Source organism: Ranitomeya imitator, chromosome 4 (assembly GCF_032444005.1).
Source record: "Ranitomeya imitator isolate aRanImi1 chromosome 4, aRanImi1.pri, whole genome shotgun sequence".
NCBI lineage: Eukaryota > Metazoa > Chordata > Amphibia > Anura > Dendrobatidae > Ranitomeya > Ranitomeya imitator.
In genome coordinates, this window is record NC_091285.1 from 359778210 (window position 1) to 359801208 (window position 22999).

General features: G+C 41.2%; 1 protein-coding gene across 2 annotated transcripts in view; it reads right to left on the bottom strand.

Annotated features, from left to right (window-relative positions):
* Positions 1 to 9852: 9852 nt before the first annotated feature.
* The window catches only part of LHFPL3 (LHFPL tetraspan subfamily member 3), a 127511-nt gene continuing 114364 nt past the window's right edge, over positions 9853 to 22999 (bottom strand). For both annotated transcript variants that reach the window (XM_069765103.1, XM_069765104.1), the window contains one exon: positions 9853 to 11737. Coding sequence is in view for 1 of the 2 variants with exons in the window: in XM_069765104.1 (XP_069621205.1) it covers positions 11724 to 11737 (14 nt within the window). In the remaining variant the exon portion in view is untranslated. The remainder of the gene's footprint in view (positions 11738 to 22999) is intronic.

The following is a 22999-nucleotide window of genomic DNA, read 5'->3' on the forward strand; positions in this document are numbered from 1 at the left end:
GATGTCACCTGACAATACAAAGGTGACATCAACCCCCCAACTATCACCCCACTTACCACCGCTACAGGGCAAGTGGGAAGAGCGAGGCTAAGAGCCAGAATTGGCGCATCTTAGAGATGTGCCTTATCTGGGGCGGCTGAGAGCAGATGCTTTAAGCCTGGGGGGGCAGTATCCATGGCTCCTTCCTAGGCTATTAATATCAGCCCGCAGCTGTCGCCCATTTTAATAGCCAGTAAAGGCTATGTGTATAGCTGTGAGCTGATATTATTAGCCTGGGAAGCTCCATGGGTATTACCCCCATCCCAGGCTATAAACATCGGTCCCCAGCCGTCGGCTTTCCCTCTGCTAGTTAGGAAAATTACAAGGGAACCCATGCCATTTTATTCAGAAAAATAATCTTTTATTAATTAAATACATGTACAATAAGCTGCACACATACTGCACTAACTGCATTTGTCACTGACATCTGTATATCTACATATTCTATTTGTATTTACTGCATTTATGTAATCCATCTCTTCTATCCTGTTGGCTCCTGCTGTCATTTTACACTACGCGGCTGCTGAATTGGGGCTTTTCTTCTATCTATGTAATATATATACCGTATATACTCAAGTATAAGCCGACCCGAGTATAAGCCGAGGTACCTAATTTTACCTAAAAAATGGGAAAACTTATTGACTCGAGTATACACCGAGGGGGGAGATGCAGCAGCTACTGGGTCCGTAAGTCTCCCTGTTATGATCTGGTGGCCTAGGAGCAGCATGAGACGGACTCTGGAGAAGGTGGTCCCTGTACTGACCGCAAACCCTGAACCTAGCAGCGCAACTAGAAGTAGCCGTGGGGGGTATCTAACACTCCCTAGACCCCTCGGCACAGCCTAAGATCTAACTACCCCTAAAGACAGAAACAGGAAACTTATCTTGCCTCAGAGAAAATCCCCAAAGGATAGATAGCCCCCACAAATATTGACTGTGAGAGGAGAGGGAAATAACATATGCAGATATGAAATCAGATTTTAGCATAGGAGGCCATACCAGCTAAAAAGAAAGAATAGAACAGAGTACTATGCGGTCAGTATAAAAACACTAGAAAATATCCACCGCAGAAAATACGGATCACCATATCTGACTTAAGACATGGGGGGTATATCTGCATCTCCAGAGAAATAGCTAGGCTGCAAAAAATCCTTCACAGACTAAGCTGGACAAGACAAAAACATGAAAAAGCACAGAACTATAAGGTCCACTGCAGCTGGACAGCAAAAACAAAGCCAGGACTTATCTTTGTAGAAAAGCACAGCAAACTGGAGAGACCAGCAGGGAAGTGAATCCTTCCAGAACAATGGACAACTGGCACTGACTAAAGGATCCTGCAAAGCTATATACCCCAGTCAGTTTTGCAATTAGTAGATACACCTGTCCACTCCTGCAGTCCAGGCACAACTGCATTACCCTCTACAACCACCGGAGGGAGCCCAAAAGCTGAATTCACAACAGTACCCCCCCTTGAGGAGGGGTCACCGAACCCTCACCAGAGCCCCCAGGCCGATCAGGATGAGCCCGATGAAAGGCACGAACCAAATCAACAGCATGGACATCAGAGGCAGAAACCCAAGAATTATCCTCCTGGCCATAACCCTTCCACTTGACAAGGTACTGAAGCTTCCGCCTCGAAAAACGGGAATCCAAAATCTTCTCAACAACATATTCCAACTCCCCATCGACCAATACAGGGGCCGGAGGATCAACAGAGGGAACAACGGGCTCCACATATTTCCGCAACAAAGATCTATGGAAGACATTATGAATAGCAAAAGAGGCCGGAAGCGCCAGGCGAAAGGACACCGGATTAATAATCTCAGAAATCCTATAAGGACCAATAAATCGAGGCTTAAACTTAGGGGAAGAAACCTTCATAGGAACATGACGGGAAGATAACCAAACCAGATCACCAACCCGAAGCCGGGAACCAACACACCGACGACGGTTAGCAAAACGCTGAGCCTCCTCCTGAGACAGCACCAAATTGTCCACCACATAAGCCCAAATCTGCTGCAACCTGTCGACCACAGAATCCACACCAGGAAGGTCAGAAGGCTCAACCTGCCCAGAAGAAAAACGAGGATGAAAACCAAAATTACAAAAAAAAGGCGAAACCAAAGTAGCCGAACTAGCCCGATTATTAAGGGCAAACTCGGCTAGTGGCAAAAAAGCCACCCAATCATCCTGATCAGCAGACACAAAGCATCTCAAATAGGTCTCCAAGGTCTGATTAGTTCGCTCAGTCTGGCCATTTGTCTGAGGATGAAATGCAGAGGAAAAAGACAAATCAATGCCCAGCTTGGCACAAAAGGCCCGCCAAAACCTGGAAACAAACTGGGAACCTCTGTCGGACACAATATTCTCCGGAATACCATGCAAACGCACCACGTGCTGAAAAAACAACGGAACCAAATCAGAAGAAGAAGGCAATTTAGGCAAAGGCACCAAATGAACCATCTTAGAAAATCGGTCACAGACAACCCAGATAACCGACATTCTTTGGGAAACAGGAAGATCGGAAATAAAATCCATAGAATTAGGCTCATCATACAACAACCCCAATGCCTGAAAGAACGAATCAACATTAAGCAAAGCAGGATTGCCAGATTCCAGGGAAAATGCCCAATCCTGTGGGTCACCACGCAGCAGAGATATGATTATTTTAACCTGCTGAATAGGATCACCAGAAGACCGGGGTCTTAATGCAAAAAACAGTTTACAGTTATTTTTGAAACTCAAAAATTTGGATCTGTCACCAAAGAATAAATCAGGAGTGGGAATCTTAGGTTCTAAGGCAGGAGTTTGAACAATGAAATCTGAAATACCCTGTACCCTAGCAGCAAGCTGATCCACCCGAGAAACTAACTCCTGAACATTCATGTTAATACTAGACTCCGTAGCCACCCAGAGGTAAATAGGGAGGAAAATCCCAAACAGGCTAAGGAAAAAAAAATGGCTCAAAAGCTTCCCGCCCTTCTTCTGAGATGCAATTAACTCATTGTGGCCAGTTGTACTGTTATGATCTGATGGCCTAGGAGCAGCATGAGACGGACTCTGGAGAAGGTGGTCCCTGTACTGACCGCAAACCCTGAACTTAGCAGGGCAACTAGAAGTAGCCGTGGGGGGTACCTAACACTCCCTAGACCCCTCGGCACAGCCTAAGATCTAACTACCCCTAAAGCAGAAACAGGAAACCTATCTTGCCTCAGAGAAAATCCCCAAAGGATAGATAGCCCCCACAAATATTGACTGTGAGAGGAGAGGGAAATAACATACGCAGATATGAAATCAGATTTTAGCATAGGAGGCCATACTAGCTAAAAAGAAAGAATAGAACAGAGTACTATGCGGTCAGTATAAAAACACTAGAAAATATCCACCGCAGAAAATACAGATCACCACATCTGATTAAAGACATGGGGGGTATATCTGCATCTCCAGAGAAATAGCTAGGCTGCAAAAAATCCTTCACAGACTAAGCTGGACAAGACAAAAACATGAAAAAGCACAGAACTATAAGGTCCACTGCAGCTGGACAGCAAAAACAAAGCCAGGACTTATCTTTGTAGACCAGCAGGGAAGTGAATCATTCCAAAACAATGGACAACTGGCACTGACTAAAGGATTCTGCAAAGCTATATACCCCAGTCAGTTTTGCAATTAGTAGATACACCTGTCCACTCCTGCAGTCCAGGCACAACTGCATTACCCTCTACAACCACCGGAGGGAGCCCAAAAGCTGAATTCACAACATCTCCCCTCACTCCGCGAATCTCCCCTGTCCCCGCGAGTCTCCCCTCTCCCCATCGGTCCACGAGTCTCCCACGGGGGTTTTTCTCACCCACTTCTACACAGCAGCGGCGAGTCTCCCCTCTCCCTGTCGGTCCGCGAGTCTCCCACAGGGGTGTTTCTTACCCACTTCTACACAGCAGCGGCGGCGGAGCAGTGCCATCCTGTCATGTATGGAGTTCCGGAGGTAGTCGCGTGCCAGTAATGTATGGAGCAGCAGTAGCAGTCATGGAGGATATTAGCGAAGGGAATGAGGATGTCGAGTCCATATGGGTTGAAATTCATGGAGGGAAAAATGGTAACAAAATTCTCATTGGGGTCTGTTACAAACCCCCAAATATAACAGAAACCATGGAAAGTCTACTTCTAAAGCAGATAGATGAAGCTGCAACCCATAATGAGGTCCTGGTTATGGGGGACTTTAACTACCCGGATATTAACTGGGAAACAGAAACCTGTGAAACCCATAAAGGCAACAGGTTTCTGCTAATAACCAAGAAAAATTATCTTTCACAATTGGTGCAGAATCCAACCAGAGGAGCAGCACTTTTAGACCTAATACTATCTAATAGACCTGACAGAATAACAAATCTGCAGGTGGTCGGGCATCTAGGAAATAGCGACCACAATATTGTACAGTTTCACCTGTCTTTCACTAGGGGGACTTGTCAGGGAGTCACAAAAACACTGAACTTTAGGAAGGCAAAGTTTGACCAGCTTAGAGATGCCCTTAATCTGGTAGACTGGGACAATATCCTCAGAAATAAGAATACAGATAATAATTGGGAAATGTTTAAGAACATCCTAAATAGGCAGTGTAAGCGGTTTATACCTTGTGGGAATAAAAGGACTAGAAATAGGAAAAACCCAATGTGGCTAAACAAAGAAGTAAGACAGGCAATTAACAGTAAAAAGAAAGCATTTGCACTACTAAAGCAGGATGGCAGCATTGAAGCTCTAAAAAACTATAGGGAGAAAAATACTTTATCTAAAAAACTAATTAAAGCTGCCAAAAAGGAAACAGAGAAGCACATTGCTAAGGAGAGTAAAACTAATCCCAAACTGTTCTTCAACTATATCAATAGTAGAAGAATAAAAACTGAAAATGTAGGCCCCTTAAAAAATAGTGAGGAAAGAATGGTTGTAAATGACGAGGAAAAAGCTAACATATTAAACACCTTCTCCACGGTATTCACGGTGGAAAATGAAATGCTAGGTGAAATCCCAAGAAACAATGAAAACCCTATATTAAGGGTCACCAATCTAACCCAAGAAGAGGTGCGAAACCGGCTAAATAAGATTAAAATAGATAAATCTCCGGGTCCGGATGGCATACACCCACGAGTACTAAGAGAACTAAGTAATGTAATAGATAAACCATTATTTCTTATTTTTAGGGACTCTATAGCGACAGGGTCTGTTCCGCAGGATTGGCGCATAGCAAATGTGGTGCCAATATTCAAAAAGGGCTCTAAAAGTGAACCTGGAAATTATAGGCCAGTAAGTCTAACCTCTATTGTTGGTAAAATATTTGAAGGGTTTATGAGGGATGTTATTCTGGATTATCTCAATGAGAATAACTGTTTAACTCCATATCAGCATGGGTTTATGAGAAATCGCTCCTGTCAAACCAATCTAATCAGTTTTTATGAAGAGGTAAGCTATAGGCTGGACCACGGTGAGTCATTGGACATGGTATATCTCGATTTTTCCAAAGCGTTTGATACCGTGCCGCACAAGAGGTTGTTACACAAAATGAGAATGCTTGGTCTGGGGGAAAATGTGTGTAAATGGGTTAGTAACTGGCTTAGTGATAGAAAGCAGAGGGTGGTTATAAATGGTATAGTCTCTAACTGGGTCGCTGTGACCAGTGGGGTACCGCAGGGGTCAGTATTGGGACCTGTTCTCTTCAACATACTCATTAATGATCTGGTAGAAGGTTTACACAGTAAAATATCGATATTTGCAGATGATACAAAACTATGTAAAGCAGTTAATACAAGAGAAGATAGTATTCTGCTACAGATGGATCTGGATAAGTTGGAAACTTGGGCCGAGAGGTGGCAGATGAGGTTTAACAATGATAAATGTAAGGTTATACACATGGGAAGAAGGAATCAATATCACCATTACACACTGAACGGGAAACCACTGGGTAAATCTGACAGGGAGAAGGACTTGGGGATCCTAGTTAATGATAAACTTACCTGGAGCAGCCAGTGCCAGGCAGCAGCTGCCAAGGCAAACAGGATCATGGGGTGCATTAAAAGAGGTCTGGATACACATGATGAGAGCATTATACTGCCTCTGTACAAATCCCTAGTTAGACCGCACATGGAGTACTGTGTCCAGTTTTGGGCACCGGTGCTCAGGAAGGATATAATGGAACTAGAGAGAGTACAAAGGAGGGCAACAAAATTAATAAAGGGGATGGGAGAACAACAATACCCAGATAGATTAGCGAAATTAGGATTATTTAGTCTAGAAAAAAGACGACTGAGTGGCGATCTAATAACCATGTATAAGTATATAAGGGGACAATACAAATATCTCGCTGAGGATCTGTTTATACCAAGGAAGGTGAAGGGCACAAGGGGGCATTCTTTGCGTCTGGAGGAGAGAAGGTTTTTCCACCAACATAGAAGAGGATTCTTTACTGTTAGGGCAGTGAGAATCTGGAATTGCTTGCCTGAGGAGGTGGTGATGGCGAACTCAGTCGAGGGGTTCAAGAGAGGCCTGGATGTCTTCCTGGAGCAGAACAATATTGTATCATACAATTAGGTTCTGTAGAAGGACGTAGATCTGGGGATTTATTATGATGGAATATAGGCTGAACTGGATGGACAAATGTCTTTTTTCGGCCTTACTAACTATGTTACTATGTTACTATGTATGAAGCCAGCGGTAGCCGTACGGCAGGTGGAGGTTGCGTGCAGCTACCTCAGGGACTCAATACATGCCAGAATCGCGCTGCTATGCCGCTGCTGCTGCTGTGAAGGAGGGGGTAAGAAACACCCCCAGGGAAGAGAGATGGACAGGGGGAGAGGAGAGACAGACAGGTGGGGTTGATGGGAGACAGACCTTCTAGGGGTGACTCGAGTATAAGCCGAGAGGGGCATTTTCAGCCAAAAAAATGGGCTGAAAATCTCAGCTTATATGAGTATATACGGTTCATTTATATGTGTGTGTCCCTGACATCTATATATGTATTCTATGTGTAAATATCTATTCTATTCTAACCTGTCACGCTGTGATTTTACTGTATGCAGCACATGAATTGCCGACTTTTATTCTACTTACTGTATCTATCCTCTACTTTAAAATACTTTAGTGGCAACGCAATTATCGTCCTGCAGTTTTACTGAATGTTACCGACTTTTTCCGGTTTTAAGAAAAATGCTCGTGTTACCGATCACGAATCAGAATATACCATATTCGTACCAAATTTATGTTTGGCGATCGTTTTCCGAACATATTCGCTCATGTCTAGTTAGTACCTAGTAGCACACCCTTTCAAAAGTATCACAGCTTGTAAACGCTTTTTGTAGCCTGCAAGAGGGATATTCATCCACTCTTCCTAGGAAAATTCTTCCAGTTCTGTGAGATTCCTGGGTTGTTTTGCATGCTCTGCTATTCTGAGGACTAGCCACAGATTTTCAATGATGTTCACATCAGGAGACTGTTAGGACCATTGTAAAAGCTTCAGCTTGCGCCTTTTAAGGTAGTCTTTTATGGGTTTTAATGTGTGTTTAGGATCATTATATATTTGTAGAAGCCATCCTCTTTTCAACCTCTGCTTTTTTAAAGATAGTGCTATGCTTGCATCAGGAATTTGTTGAAATTTCACTGAATCCATTCTTTCCTCTACCTGTGAAATGATCCTCATGCCATTGGCTGTAACACAACCTCGAAGCATGATTGATCCACCCCCTTGCTTAATGATGGCGACATTTTTGCCCTTTCTGTGCCCTTTTTCTCCAAACATAGCTTTGATCAATGTGGCCAAAGAGTTCTATTTTAACTTCAAAGGTTCACAGGACTTGTTTCCAAAATGCCTCAGGGTGGTTTAGATGTTTTTTTGCATACTGAACATAACACCATCTGTAAAAAAAAAAAAGCTGAAATTGAAAACAGAATGGCTTCTACAAATGGATAATGATCCTAAACACAAGTCAAAACTTACAATAGACTACCTCAAATGGCGCAAGTTAGAGGTTTTACAATGACCCTCACAGTCCCCTGATCTGAACATCATTGAAAATCAGTAGCTGACCTCAAAATAGCAGTGCATTCCAGATGACTAAGGAATCTCACTGAAGTGGAAGAATTTTCCAACGAAGAATGTCTGAAAATTCCTAAAACAAGAATTGAAAGACTCTTGGCTGGCTACAAAAAGTGTTTACAAGCTGTGGTACTTTTGCATCAGCCCATTTTCCTTCCTTTAATTTTTAAGATGTAAAAAAAAAATTATATATATATAATTTTTTTTTTTTGCCTAAAATACAAAGGAAGTCTGTCACCTCTAATTTTAGGCCTTTTAGAGATCGTTTCATCTTCAATTTGCTTAACTGTTCATAATAACAGTTGTTTTGACAAGAGGTACACAAAATTTTACATGCCACTGTATTGAGGGGATGGTAAAATACAAGTTATTTCATTAACCTCTTCTTGTGATAGCATCACTATTCAACGAATATGACAATATAATTTACAGGCTATTGAAACAGTACAAACGTTACCTCTTTTTGTTAAAAACTATTTACATTACTACTTTGAGTATCTAAGAACACGGAACATCACCATATACAATTAAGGCTCCTTAAGTGAGAGTTCAACAATTGTTAGAATTTGGATATTTAAAAGAGCCTTTTTTCAAAATGTCTGCAAAGTGTCTAAAAAGTAGAGTTGCTATTACACAATATATCATTTCAGAAATGTTTATTTCAATGATAAAGTTACCAAAAGGACGTGTGTGTGTGTATATATACACAATACCGGGCAAAAGTTTTAAAAGTTTTGGGCAAGTGTGAAAAAAAATGCTGCAAAGGAAGAATGCTTCCAAAAATAGAAGTCTTAAAAAAAAAATATATATATATATATATATATATATATATATACACACCGTAATTCTTTATTTTTGAAAATATAGAGAAAAATCCATAATTTAAAGATAACAGTAAACCAGTTAGAGTTTGAAGAAGGGAAATGAGAAAAAGTGGGATTATGTTCACAGGGGAGGAAAGGCCAAGGTTAATGGGGGTAAGGGAATCCTAACTATTTACAAAGTGCAAAGAGAAATTTGGTGTGACCACCCTTAGCATTTAAACAGCATCAGTTTTCCTAGGTACACTTTCATGAAGTCATAGATTTTGTAGAATTATAGTCAGGAGTAACAGTAACGAATTATACCAAACAAGGTGATAATGATTATCACTTTCATATGTAAGTTGAAACACAGTCCACTGGAATTAGCTGTGAAAAAGGCTTAAAACTAGGTGAGGAATATCCACACTCAGTCATACAGCATTGTAAGAGCATAGCAAAAAGACACAAGGTACTTATACTGCATCAGCAAGATCTCTCCCAGGCAAAGACGTCTAAGACTGAGGTTTCAAGATGAGCTGTTCAAACTCTTTGGAATAAGCACCAATAAATGGGCAACATAGTGAACTGTAGAATCCGTGTATGACCTAGGAAATTTAGTGCAGCAAATAAAAAACAAATTACGCTAACTGCTCTTCCAAGCTGGAAAATGTCAGCAGTGCTATCAGCTCAGCACTAGCAGCGACAAGTGGGACCTACCTACACCCATTTACTATTCAGAGAAGTCTGGCCCAAAGTGGTCTTCCTTGAAGAATTGTGTCCAAAAGTTATACCTTAGACATAAAAACTAGCCAAAGTGACTCAATGATGCACAACGACATGAGAACTGGGGTGCAGAAAAATGGCAGAAGGTGCTCTGGACTGATGAGTCAAAATTTGAAATATTTGTCTGTATCAGAATAAAGTTTTTTTTTTTGCTGAAGACCAACCAGGAGAAGCATACAAGAGTGTGTGCAGGAGACAGTGAGACTTGGTGGAGAGGCTCTTTGCAAATTTGGGGCTGCATTTCAGCAAATGGAGTTGGGGGATTTTGTCAGGGTTAAGGGTGTCCATAATGCTGACTAATATAAGTAGATACTTATCCATCATGCAATACCATCATGAAGGTGTTTGACTGGCTTCAAATTTATTCAGCAGCAGGACAATGACCCAAACATACAGTCAATATAATTTGGAAGTATCTTCAGTGTAAAGAAGAACAAGAAGTCCTGGATGTGATGATATAGCCCCACAGAGCCCTGATCTCAACATACCCTCAGTATGGGATTACATGAAGAAAGAGGATTTGCACAAGGCTATATCCGGAGAAAATTGCTGTTTGGTTCGCCAAGATGTTTGGAACAACCTCCTATGCCAACTTCCTATAAGACTATGTGGACATGTACCTAGAAGAATTGATGCTGTTTTGAGGGTAAACAGTGGACACGCCAAATATTGATTTGACCTAGATTTCTCTTTTGTTCATTCAGTTCAATTTTGTTAATTGAAAAAATAAACTATTAAGACTTTTATTTTAGATCACATTCTGTCCTTGCAGCCTTTTTTTCCCCACACCTGCCTAAAACGTTTGCACAGTTTTTTAAAATATCCTGTATACATATATGTATATATAATATATATTATATACATACACACGCACAATAAAATATTGAACACAACCAAAAAACTGTTCAGAATTCGATGGTTAATAGTTACATGTAACAATCTTAGAGACAGTGATTTAATATATGCTCCTATTGGTTAATCTTGGTAAATCCATGTCTTCACATTTAGACTAGAGTAACATTCAAATAACCTGACAACTAATGCGCTAACACATACTGCCAAGTTGTTCATTGGTTAAGAACAAGGCAAGTTTCCTTATGAACAGAAACATTCAATCAATTCCCAATGACTAGGTAATAATTAAGGATGCAGGTTTCATAAGTGAAGAGCTACTCACTTGGTCAAATACATTTTGTACAACTTTTCCACTTCTGTTAGATAAGCAAAGTAATTTCTGGCTCTAGTTCTAAATTGCCTTATGTTCACATGGCTCAAACTTTCCGCACAGATATTCATATGTGCGGAGGGGTACAGCTTGTCCTGTAATATGATATTTGCTGTACGGTATGCTAAATTATATTTTAATTGGAGAGATATATTGTTCTATTCAGTATTATTATTGGCAGTAGAAAGTGTTACATATATTTCCTTTGAGTCCATAGTTCTTACATCAGTAATGAGGCTAACTGGTTACAACTAATACAATCCTTTTAAAATGGTGGCACAGAACTGATGTAATTTTGAAGATGATGTGATATACTGAGTGCAAACATGTTTTAATTGGCACATAATGTACTTTATCTAATAAGTCCTAAAATATCTGCCAACAAAGACTTATGTCTCAATCAGGACATTCTTAAACAGTTTTCACCTGTATATAAAATCTGCACTTTTTACATGTAGTAATTGATACTTCCAGGCCTTGATGTGCAATAGATTTTTTTTAGTAGGAAATGTATAATCTGGGGTATACAAATGTATGCAAATTTTATAGGACTTGCTACCTGTGTATGTTGCACACTGCCTACACACTGTCATGTAGTACAGTTATAGATCAGTACTTTTTGGACAGTTATTCAGAAATGTAGAGATGAGAATGATATACAGGGAAGAATATTCTTCAACTTCTATTTTGGAAAAGTAACGTCTGAAACCTCCTTGTACACTGAAATCTCTTCTCACATAACGATGGCATACGGAATCATTTTCACGGGTTTTCACTTGTGCTTGTCAGTGAACATATTAACTCAGGAGACCTGCAGAAAGAAAGAAAAGTAAACATAAATGAATACTGAGATGGTATTAGGCAGCAAGGTAAAATAGGTTAAACATAGGTAATGCAGAAGGAAAGAATTATTTTTTCGTTTATGTCATGGATTAGTTATCAATCACATGACCATGATTCATATTTGATATCTAAAGGGAATCTGTCAGTAGCAGTGGCGTAACTACCAAGTTATGGGCCCCGATGCGAACTTTCAAATGGACCCACCCCACCAAAATATTTTCCACCCAAATCCACATCCTGCCCATGATCCTGCCCCATCTGACTCCACATTCTGCCCCATCTGTCTCCACATTCTGCCCCATACGACTCCACATTCTGCCCCATCTGACTCCACATTCTGTTTCATCTGACTCCACATTCTGCCCCATCTGAATACACATTCTGCACCATCTGACTCCACATTCTGCCCCATCTGACTCCACATTCTGCCCCATCTGACTCCACATTCTGCCCCATCTGACTCCACATTCTGTCCCATCTGACTCCACATTCTGCCCCATCTCACTCCTCATTCTGTCCCATCTGACTCCACATTCTGCCCCATCTGACTCAACATTCTGCCTCATCTGACTACACATTCTGCCCATCTGAAGCCACATTCTGCCCCATCTGAATCCACATTCTGCCCCATCTGACTCCACATTCTGCTTCATCTGACTCCACATTCTGCCCCATCTGAATACACATCCTGCCCCATCTGCATACACATTCTGCACCATCTGACTCCACAATTTGCCCCATCTGACTCCACATTCTGCCCATCTGACTCCACATTCTGCCCCATCTGACTCCACATTCTGCCCCATCTGAAGTCACATTCTGCCCCATCTGTCTCCACATTCTGCCCCATCTGACTGCACATTCTGCTTCATCTGACTCCACATTCTGCCCCATCTGACTCCACATCTCACCGGAACAGCAGGAACCGGAAATCTGCTGCTGGCTGATACCAGAGAACACGAGCTGCACACAACCAGGACTGAGCTGCTGCTGAGAGCTGAAGGACCTGTGGTGATGTCATCGTCATGTGATCAGGACGCGGAGCTGATAAATGGTGAAGGACCTATGATAATGATGACATCACCACAGGCCCTTCAGCCCTTCCTAACAGTTCAGGTGTCGGCTGCTGATCTGATGTGTGCGCCCGGCAAGTCAGGTGGAGGGCAGGTCTGTCTGTTGTAGTGCGGGAGAAATCACCTGCACGGCAACTGTTTTTAACTTTTTTGCTGGCGTCGGCGTGCATCTGACCCGCCGGGCCCCTGACTCCCCCGGGAATGGTCGCTGTGGCGACTGCTACGACCGTGGTAGTTACGCCCCTGGTCAGTAGGATCAATCCACCTAAGATGTTTATATGGGCATGTAGGTCATAGAAAGCTGAATAAAATGATATCTTAATATCTGCAATCCAATGTATTACTCCAGAAAAATCCACATTTTTATTAATCTGTAAATAAGCTGTTAAGATCTATGGGCAGGACACAGATCTCCCTGAGAATCTGCCTCCAGAGATTATTTTGAATGCAAGTGTGAGACATATAATGATTGACAGTCTTCCTTCTTGCTCTACATATCTAACACTGCTAACTCCACCTATGACCTACGGGCCCATATAGACTGCTTAGAAGGGTTGATCCTACTGACAGATTACATTTCAAAGAAATCTGTCACCAGGTTTTTTTCTACCTTATTTGTGAACAGCATAATGTAGGGACAGAGACCCTGTGTAATGCTCACGCCCAGACTGGTTGGCGCGGGCAGGAAGGGGTGTAACTAAGTAGCTTCCTAGGTGTTCGCTGGAGCCTCTGATGGTGAGGTCAGGCTTGTGTGGCAGGTAGCGGCCAGGTACGACTCCAGGGTGGTGTCTGGCTGTGGCTGCTGTGACACAGGCAGGCACGGCTGTGACACTGGCAGGCGGATGGGTACGGCAGAGACACTGGTGGAGAGACGGGCACGATTGAGACACTGGCAGGCAGGCGGGCACGGCTGGCAGACAGACGGGCACGGCAGAGACACTGGCAGGCTGGGGGGCACGGCTGACACTCTGGCAGAACAGGCGGACAGGGCTGATACTCTGGTAGGACAGGTAGGAACTGGTATACAGGTGGGTGTGTGGAAACAGGCAAGAACCTGTTCAGACTGGAGGGTATATGGGAACACGTAGAGACCTGTACGGCAAGTTGCAGAACGGAGGTAGAGCAAGACCACAAGAGCGGATGCAAAGCAGAACCACAAGAGGTGGAGCCAAAAATAGAAATGTAGGAGGCAGAGCCAAGAGCAGAGAAGGAGGTGGAGCTAAGAGCAGAGAAGGAGGAGCTGGAGCCAAGAGCAGAAGAGGAGGAGGAGCCAAGAGGTGATCAGCTGGACGCGGAGCAAAGAGTGGACCCTCTGGAGGCGGAACCTAGAATGGAGCCACTGAAGGTGGAGCCAAGAGCCAGAAGGCGCAGAGCCACAGGTTGTGATGAGCAGAGCAGAGAAGCACAGAGCCACGGGTTGTGGCGAGTGGAGCAGAGAAGCACAGAGCCACGGGTGTGGCGAGCGGAGCAGAGAAGCACAGAGCCATGGGTTGTGGCAAGCAGAGCAGAGAGGTGCAGAGCCACAGGTTGTGGTGAGCAGAGCAGAGAGGTGCAGAACCACTGGTAGTGGCAAGCAGAGCAGAGAGGGAACACAGAAATCAACACAGCAGAGTGGGAATGGCAAACAAACAAAGAAGGAACAGGAACGGACATAGACCGGAGTTCACACAGGAACAGACACAGATACTAGTACTGGACACGGATATAGGCCTGTGGATTGCAGGCCTCAGAGTCAGACACTGAAGTAACGGAACACAGATTCAGAGCAGGGTATGACGCCCCACTGGGTGGCAGACACAGAGGACAGAGACGGGACCTGGCACCTCAGTAGCAAGATGCTGATAGTTTGCTCAGGCATCCTCTAATGGGTGGGGATGCCTTAAGTATCAGAGGCCTCTAGGCAATTGGCCAGGGACACCTTAGGGAGGTGCACACAGTCTCAATAAGAATCTGGATTTGCCAGCGCCGCCCCCCTATGCGCAAGGCAGGAAGTGTACACTGAGCAAGCAGCCATGAGGCACACCGCATGGAGTCGGCAGCAGACAGAATTTACAGCATGGCTCAGGGTGAGTAGATGTATCAGGCACGTGGGGGATGGAAGGCCATGCAGTGATGCCAGCAGGGTTGTTACACCCTGATTCAAGCGATGTGTCACTTACTGGGTTGCTTGCTGTAGTTTTTATAAAATTATTGTTTTATCAGCAGAATATTGTCACTAGGGGACTAGCAAACCTGCTGTCATGTAATCCAACCCCGCCACCAAAACCTACAGTATGCAAAGAAAAGTCACACACGGCCAATCTTCAGCCATATACAGTGAAGAAAACAAGAGTTGGGGGCCCATTCAAATGTGTTCCAACCCCTCTCCCTTCCCCATGCTGAACCACTAGCTATGCCTCTATTATCTACAATTGACTTATATGGTATCCTTCTCTCAGGGGAAGTCATGGTCTATTATGGTTAAGTATGTCAGGATTAAAAAATGCCTAGATGATTTGCCTCATATATAGGTATCATACATTTATTATTCCAAACAGGCTTTGAACAAGTTAATAAATTGAAGTGCAATTATACATCTGAACTTGTCACTGATGCATATAACCCCATAGATAATAAATTACCAATTAAAAGTAGAATTAAAGACATTGCAGATTAGTTTATTTGCATATTATTATGGTACGCTTATGACTTGATTAAGGACTGAAAACATGTTTACCTTCTAATTAACAACAAAAATATTAGGCTAAAATACCCATGGTCATGGCTTACTCATTATGCGAGAAGGTTCCAGCTACAGTATGTTATTTAGACAGCAATCTACCGTATTTTCTGGTGTATAAGACGACTGGGCGTATAAGACGACCCCCAACTTTTCCATATAAAATATGGAATTTGGTATATACCCGCCGTATAAGACTGGTCATCTTATACGCCCAGTCATCTTATACGGCGTGTGGTTCCCAGGGTCTGGAGGAGAGGAGACTCTCCTTCAGGCCCTGGGATCCATATTCATGTAAAAAATAAAGAATAAAAATAAAAAATATGGATATACTCACCCCTCCGACGGACCCTGACTCACCACGCTGCAAGCGTCTGCCTCCGTTCCTAAGAATGCAGTGAGTGAAGGACATTCGATGCCATCGCGGTCACTTGAGTGGTCACGTGACCGCGACGTCATCGAAGGTCCTTCACTCACTGTATTCTTAGGCTACTTTCACACTAGCGTTGTTTTCAATACGTCGCAATGCGTCCTTTAGGGGAAAAAACGCATCCTGCAAAGTTGTTTGCAGGATGCGTTTTTGCCCCATAGAGTAACATTACCGACGCATTGCGACGTATTGACACGTCGCAACCGTCGTGCGACGGTTGCGCCGTGTTTTGGCGGACCGCCGAGAGCAAAAAACGTTAAATGTAACATTTTTTGCTCCCGACGGACCGCTTTTTCCGACCGCGCATGCACGGCCGGAACTCCGCCCCCACCTCCCCGCACCTCACAATGGGGCAGCGGATGCGCCGGAGAAATACATCCGCTGCCTCCGTTGTGCAGCGCATCAAACGCAAGCGTCTGAATCTCGGCCCAACGCATTGCGATAGGCTGAATCCGACGCTAGTGTGAAAGTAGCCTTAGGAACGGAGGCAGATGCTTGCACCGCTGAGAGCCAGGGTCCGTCAGAGGGGTGAGTATATCCATATTTATTATTTTTATTTTTTACATGAATATGGATCCCAGGGCCTCAAGGAGAGTCTGCTCTCCTTCAGACCCTGGGAACCATCCAGGATCGCTCCGTGAACCCATACCCGGCGTATAAGACGACCCCCGACTTTTGGGACAATTTTTAGGGGTTAAAAGGTCGTCTTATATGCCGGAAAATATTTTACTCCTTTACACATTTTATAATCAAATATGGTTATTCCTTTAGAGCAGAGCTACAATTTTTAGAATTCCAAGCTCTTTAAATATGAAAATGTGCTGTAAATAATGTGCTCGAACAGAAAGTGTACTGTAGTATTAAGATATATATTAAAAAAAACACGTCATCTGAATGTTTTTTTTCTTCGTGATATGCCAACTTTTGCCTAATATTCATAACAATTCACTTTTCTCTATATTGAAAATCAGATATAGCCTTTTATTATACAGCAGGAGAGGTGCTAACAAATGTTAGCTCTTACTGTGGTGGATTTTCCAATAAAGGAATTTTTAATTCCTGGACATCCATTACCCTCCACCATGACTGATGGCAGCATTCTTTTTATGCACGGTGCACCATTATTATAGCGCCATTTATTCCATAGCGCTTTACATGTGAAAAGAGGTGTGTTAGAGTCACACTAAAGCTGTGTGATCATCTTAATTGCCTGTTGCCAAATTGCGTATCAGAGATATTTATGTGCACACGGAGAAAACCCATTTGTGATTGACCACACAGTCACAAGCAGAAAATCTTATTTATTCAGGAAAAGGTACATCCTTATGTAGATTATGACTTATCATATTGATCATTGGTAACACCTTCTAATTTCTCTTCCCTCAGGAGGGGTTTAATCAATGTTCATTAGCTTTTATGAATGTTTTTCTCCTAAACATTACTTCATTTGTAATCCAAGGAAGCAGGAAAATATGCGGCACTCACCCAGTAGAAGCTGTATTAACGTGCTCTTTATTGGAAAAAGAATGTTCATACATCCATTTAGGACATCAGGTGGAGCGGAGGGTGCGGTGATGGAGGCTGGACGACGGCCGTTTCGCAACTAAATGTGCTTCAACGGGTCCACATACCAGGTTACCAACGTCATATCCTTTTATAGGTTTTCTGACACATATAGTAACATAAATTCACGGTGCTACTGTGAAACATAACTATAACAATGAACGTGCATAAAAATAACATTTGTAACCACTTTACAGATTGTAACAGAGTATTATAACAAAATATTGAATTAGCACTATGTCAAAAGACTTCTAATATTCACTATAGGAACACTGACATATCTAATTTGTCATTTAATCCAATTGGACCCTGTGCGTTAGCTTTTAAAATCCATTTGGCTTCTTTTTGTAAGAGTAACCTATTCTGATCTCCTCCCGAGACTGGGTATTTCAAGGGAACCTGTCACCTGAATTTGGCGGGACTGGTTTTGGGTCATATGGGCGGAGTTTTCGGGTGTTTGATTCACCCTTTCCTTACCTGCTGGCTGCATGCTGGCTGCAATATTGGATTGAAGTTCATTCTCTGTCCTCCATAGTACACGCCTGCGCAAAGCAATCTTGCCTTGCGCAGGCGTGTACTACGGAGGACAGAGAATGAACTTCAATCCAATATTGCAGCCAGCATGCAGCCAGCAGGTAAGGAAAGGGTGAATCAAACACCCGAAAACTCCGCCCATATGACCCAAAACCAGTCCCGCCAAATTCAGGTGACAGAGTCCCTTTAACTATTTCTAAGCCAGCAAAATTTAATAGATTTGGATTTGCGTTATGGACTTCTCTCATATGCTGGATTAATCTCAGACAACCTTTGCCCGTTGAAATAGAGTTATAATGCTCTTTAAACCTTACTGTTAACGGTCTTATTGTTTTGCCGATATAAAAATATCGGCATGGGCACAGCAAAATATATACGACAAACTTGCTTTTACAAGAAATAAAATCTTTGATACTATGGGTGATTGAACCTATTTGAATAGGGTTATGAGTGATGTGCAAATGGCAAAACCGACAATTGCCGCATCTATGATTCCCTATAGGCGCGTTTTTAGTTAGCCAACAATTTCTCGATGTTAGAATTTTATTATGGACAATCAGATCTGATAGATTATGAGCTCGCCTATAGGCAAATTTAGGAGGATTAAAATGTATCGAAGCCAGATCTTAATCGGATTGAAGCACATGCCAATTTTTACGAATAGAAGTATGTATATTATCCATATTGCTATGCTTGAAACAAAAACTGAAACTATCTATATCTTGTTTAGATGACCCATTTTTAATTTGTCTTTTTCTTCTCAAATAATCATTTTGAGAGCATTTATTAATGCGATTTTCAGCTTCTCTTAGAATATTATACGGATAACCTCTTTTTGTGAAGCGTGTTTTAAGTTCACTAATCTGCTCATTGAATACGGTATTATTATATATTTTTCGTAGTCTAACCATTTGGCTAAATGGTAGCCCTCTTTTTGTGTGACTTGGGTGACAGCTATCAAAATGTAGCAAATTATTGGTCGCGGTTTCCTTTCTAAACACCTTAGTTATTCTTTCACCTTCAATGATTTCTATTTTTACATCCAGATATTCGAGACTATTAACTCCAAAAATAGATGTAAACTTCATATTCTCTGTATTCGACACATTAAGATATTCTACAAAGGAGTTAAATTCATCCTCATTTCCATCCCAAATCAACATCATATCATCCACGAATCTCGTGAAGAAACGGATATGTTTCAAGAACAGGTTATTGATGTTATTAATATATGTATCTTCAAATACTGCTAAGAACAGATTTGCGTACGTGCAAGAAGTGGGCGTACCCATGGCAGTACCGATCAATTGATTATACCACTTATCCATAAATTTAAAGGAATTATTAGAGAGGATAAAATCCAAACTCTCAATAATGAAAGAAATAATGTCTGTATCCAAATTTCTTTTAGAAAGGATTTTACTGATCGCTTGTATACCTTTCTCTTTTGGAATTCGGGTATATAAGTTTACTACGTCAATTGATGTTAAAGAAAAAGTGGGTTGCCAATCTACTTCTTTAAGCGCTAGTATTATATCACCCGAGTCCTTAATGAAGGGATAGAATATAACAAGGGTTTTAATAGCCAGTCAATATACTGAGATAGTGGTTCTGTGACTGAATTTATCCCGGAAATTATAGGACGTCCTGGGGGTTCCTTCATACATTTATGGACTTTAGAATACTATATCAATATGGAAATTGTGGATATTCGGGAAATAAACTTTCAGCACGCTTTTTCGGTAGTACTCCTTTTTCAACATATCGTCTCAATAATGTTCTCAATTTAGACTTATAATTTTGTGTAGGATTATTGGGTAACTGACAGTACGTAGTTTTGTCATTTAATTGGGAGAGGGCTTCCTTTACATAATAGTCTCGATCTAGAATCACAATATTTCCTCCTTTATCCGCTCTCCTGATAACAATGTCGTCCCATTTCTGTAAATCTCTTAATGCTAGAGATTCACTACTGCTCAAATTTTTAACAGGAGTTTGATATATAATAGCCTCTATGTCTTTGATTACTAGATCATGGAAGAGATCGACAGCGTTACCAGGAGAGACGGGGGGCATAAAACGTGAAGGGATACCACCTTTAAATGGTTTTCTCTGAGAGTCGGATATAGTGTCCATACTAGACTGTTGACAAATAGATGGGTCATTCAAACTCAAAAGTAATCTAGATTCCTCTGTGTCGTTTTCATCTTGGGTGACTTGTGTCATAAATCCCAAGGGACCAATCTTAGTTTGTGACTCAGAAACAACCTCTTGCTCTACATTAGAGGCACCAAAATTTACTTTTTTATCTTTCTGAAAAAACTTATGGAGGTGCAATTTTCTAACACTTTTAAAGAGGTCAATCTTGAAGTTTGTAAGATCAAAAGTCTCTGGCAGGCAATAATTCAAACCTTTCGATAACAAGGAAATATGATCAGCATTTAAAGTTCTCTTAGATAAGTTCAGAATTTGCAAATCATCTTTTTCCGTATTTATTTCTTCTAAGACACTTGCTTGCGCTTTTTCCGACTGCTTGCGTTTTCTTCCCCCTCGTCTGATTTTCTTTCTAAAGGGATGGCGGGGGTGGACTTCTCTGGAGTAGAACAAGTAGCTTCACCTGAATCTTCAGCTGCACTCGAATCTGAATCTGTGATCCAGCCGTCTTGCTTCTTTTTCTTATAACTCCTATTACCTCTATAATTACGGTTTTTATTATTATTATTAAAAGATTTAAATTGTCTTTTATTTTTATTCCATGTAAAAACTTGTTTCATATCAAAGTCATTTTTATCTCTCAAAAACTTTTCTTTCTTTTGTTGTTTAATTTCTATTTGTAATAAAATTAATTTTCTTTCTAATTTCTTCGTAAAATTTTTATTTTGATTTTCTGACAATCTTGTGGAGAGTTCTATTTTCGCTTTCTCCAAATCTTGACACAACAAAGAATATTCTTTTTCATATTGTGCTGTTACAAGCAACAGTAAGTTACGAGAGCATTGTAAATAAATTCACGGTGCTACTGTGAAACATAACTATAACAATGAAGGTGCATAAAAATAACATTTGTAACCACTTTACAGATTGTAAGAGTGTTATAACAAAATATTGAATTAGCACTATGTCAAAAGACTTCTAATATTCACTATAGGAACACTGACATATCTAATTTGTCATATAATAATAATGTTTCACAGTAGCACCGTGAATTTATGTTACTATATATGTCAGAAAACCTATAAAAGGATATGACGTTGGTAACCTGGTATGTGGACCCGTTGAAGCACATTTAGTTGCGAAACGGCCGTCGTCCAGCCTCCATCACCGCACCCTCCGCTCCACCTGATGTCCTAAATGGATGTATGAACATTCTTTTTCCAATAAAGAGCACGTTAATACAGCTTCTACTGGGTGAGTGCCGCATATTTTCCTGCTTCCTTGGATTATATATTTAATTGCTTTTTATGCAGAGCACCAATATACCCATAGCTTACGTGACGCCTAGTTGTCGGAAGTTGTGAAGTCCATAATCTGTGCAGCGTTATACTCTAGAGTGCCATCCAGTACTTTTCTTCTTCGTTTTGTATTTGTCTATATTATCTGGGATAGAGCACAGAGTGAAAACGATAAACACAGTATTATATTTTTGGGATTATTTCTCCGACTTTCCTGTTAAATGGATGAGAAAATGGACGCAATAGACAACACAGGTTTGGAACAATAAGGAATTTTAGCAGGTCGAGAGGGTACGGTGGAGTTTTTTGCAGATTGTAACCTTAAAGAGGAACTTCAAATTATTAGCACTAAGACCCTTGAGATTAAAATCCAGACGCTTGCCGAAAAGGAGATGCGTTTATTTTGGACTATTAAGTCCCTAAAGTCATATATAGACTGTGATAGAGTTCCCAGAGGTTTACGGGTATTTAAAGAAATTTCGCAATTCCAGCATGATGAGTCCTTCCAAGAAGAGTGGGAAAAGATACATTTACAATGCTCTCATAACTTACTGTTGCTTGTAACAGCACAAAATGAAAAAGAATATTCTTTGTTGTGTCAAGATTTGGAGAAAGCGAAAATAGAACTCTCCACAAGATTGTCAGAAAATCAAAATAAAAATTTTACGAACAAATTAGAAAGAAAATTAACTTTATTACAAATAGAAATTAAACAACAAAAGAAAGAAAAGTTTTTGAGAGATAAAAATGACTTTGATATGAAACAAGTTTTTACATGGAATAAAAATAAAAGACAATTTAAATCTTTTAATAATAATAAAAACTGTAATTATAGAGGTAATAGGAGTCATAAGAAAAAGAAGCAAGACGGCTGGATCACAGATTCAGATTCGAGTGCAGCTGAAGATTCAGGTGAAGCTACTTGTTCTACTCCAGAGAAGTCCACCCTCGCCATCCCTTTAGAAAGAAAATCAGACGAGGGGGAAGAAAACGCAAGCAGTCGGAAAAAGCGCAAGCAAGTGTCTTGGAAGAAATAAATACGGAAAAAGATGATTTGCAAATTCTGAACTTATCTAAGAGAACTTTAAATGCTGATCATATTTCCTTGTTATCGAAAGGTTTGAATTATTGCCTGCCAGAGACTTTTGATCTTACAAACTTCAAGATTGACCTCTTTAAAAGTGTTAGAAAATTGCACCTCCATAAGTTTTTTTCAGAAAGATAAAAAAGTAAATTTTGGTGCCTCTAATGTAGAGCAAGAGGTTGTTTCTGAGTCACAAAGTAAGATTGGTCCCTTGGGATTTATGACACAAGTCACCCAAGATGAAAACGACACAGAGGAATCTAGATTACTTTTGAGTTTGAATGACCCATCTATTTGTCAACAGTCTAGTATGGACACTATATCCGACTCTCAGAGAAAACCATTTAAAGGTGGTATCCCTTCACGTTTTATGCC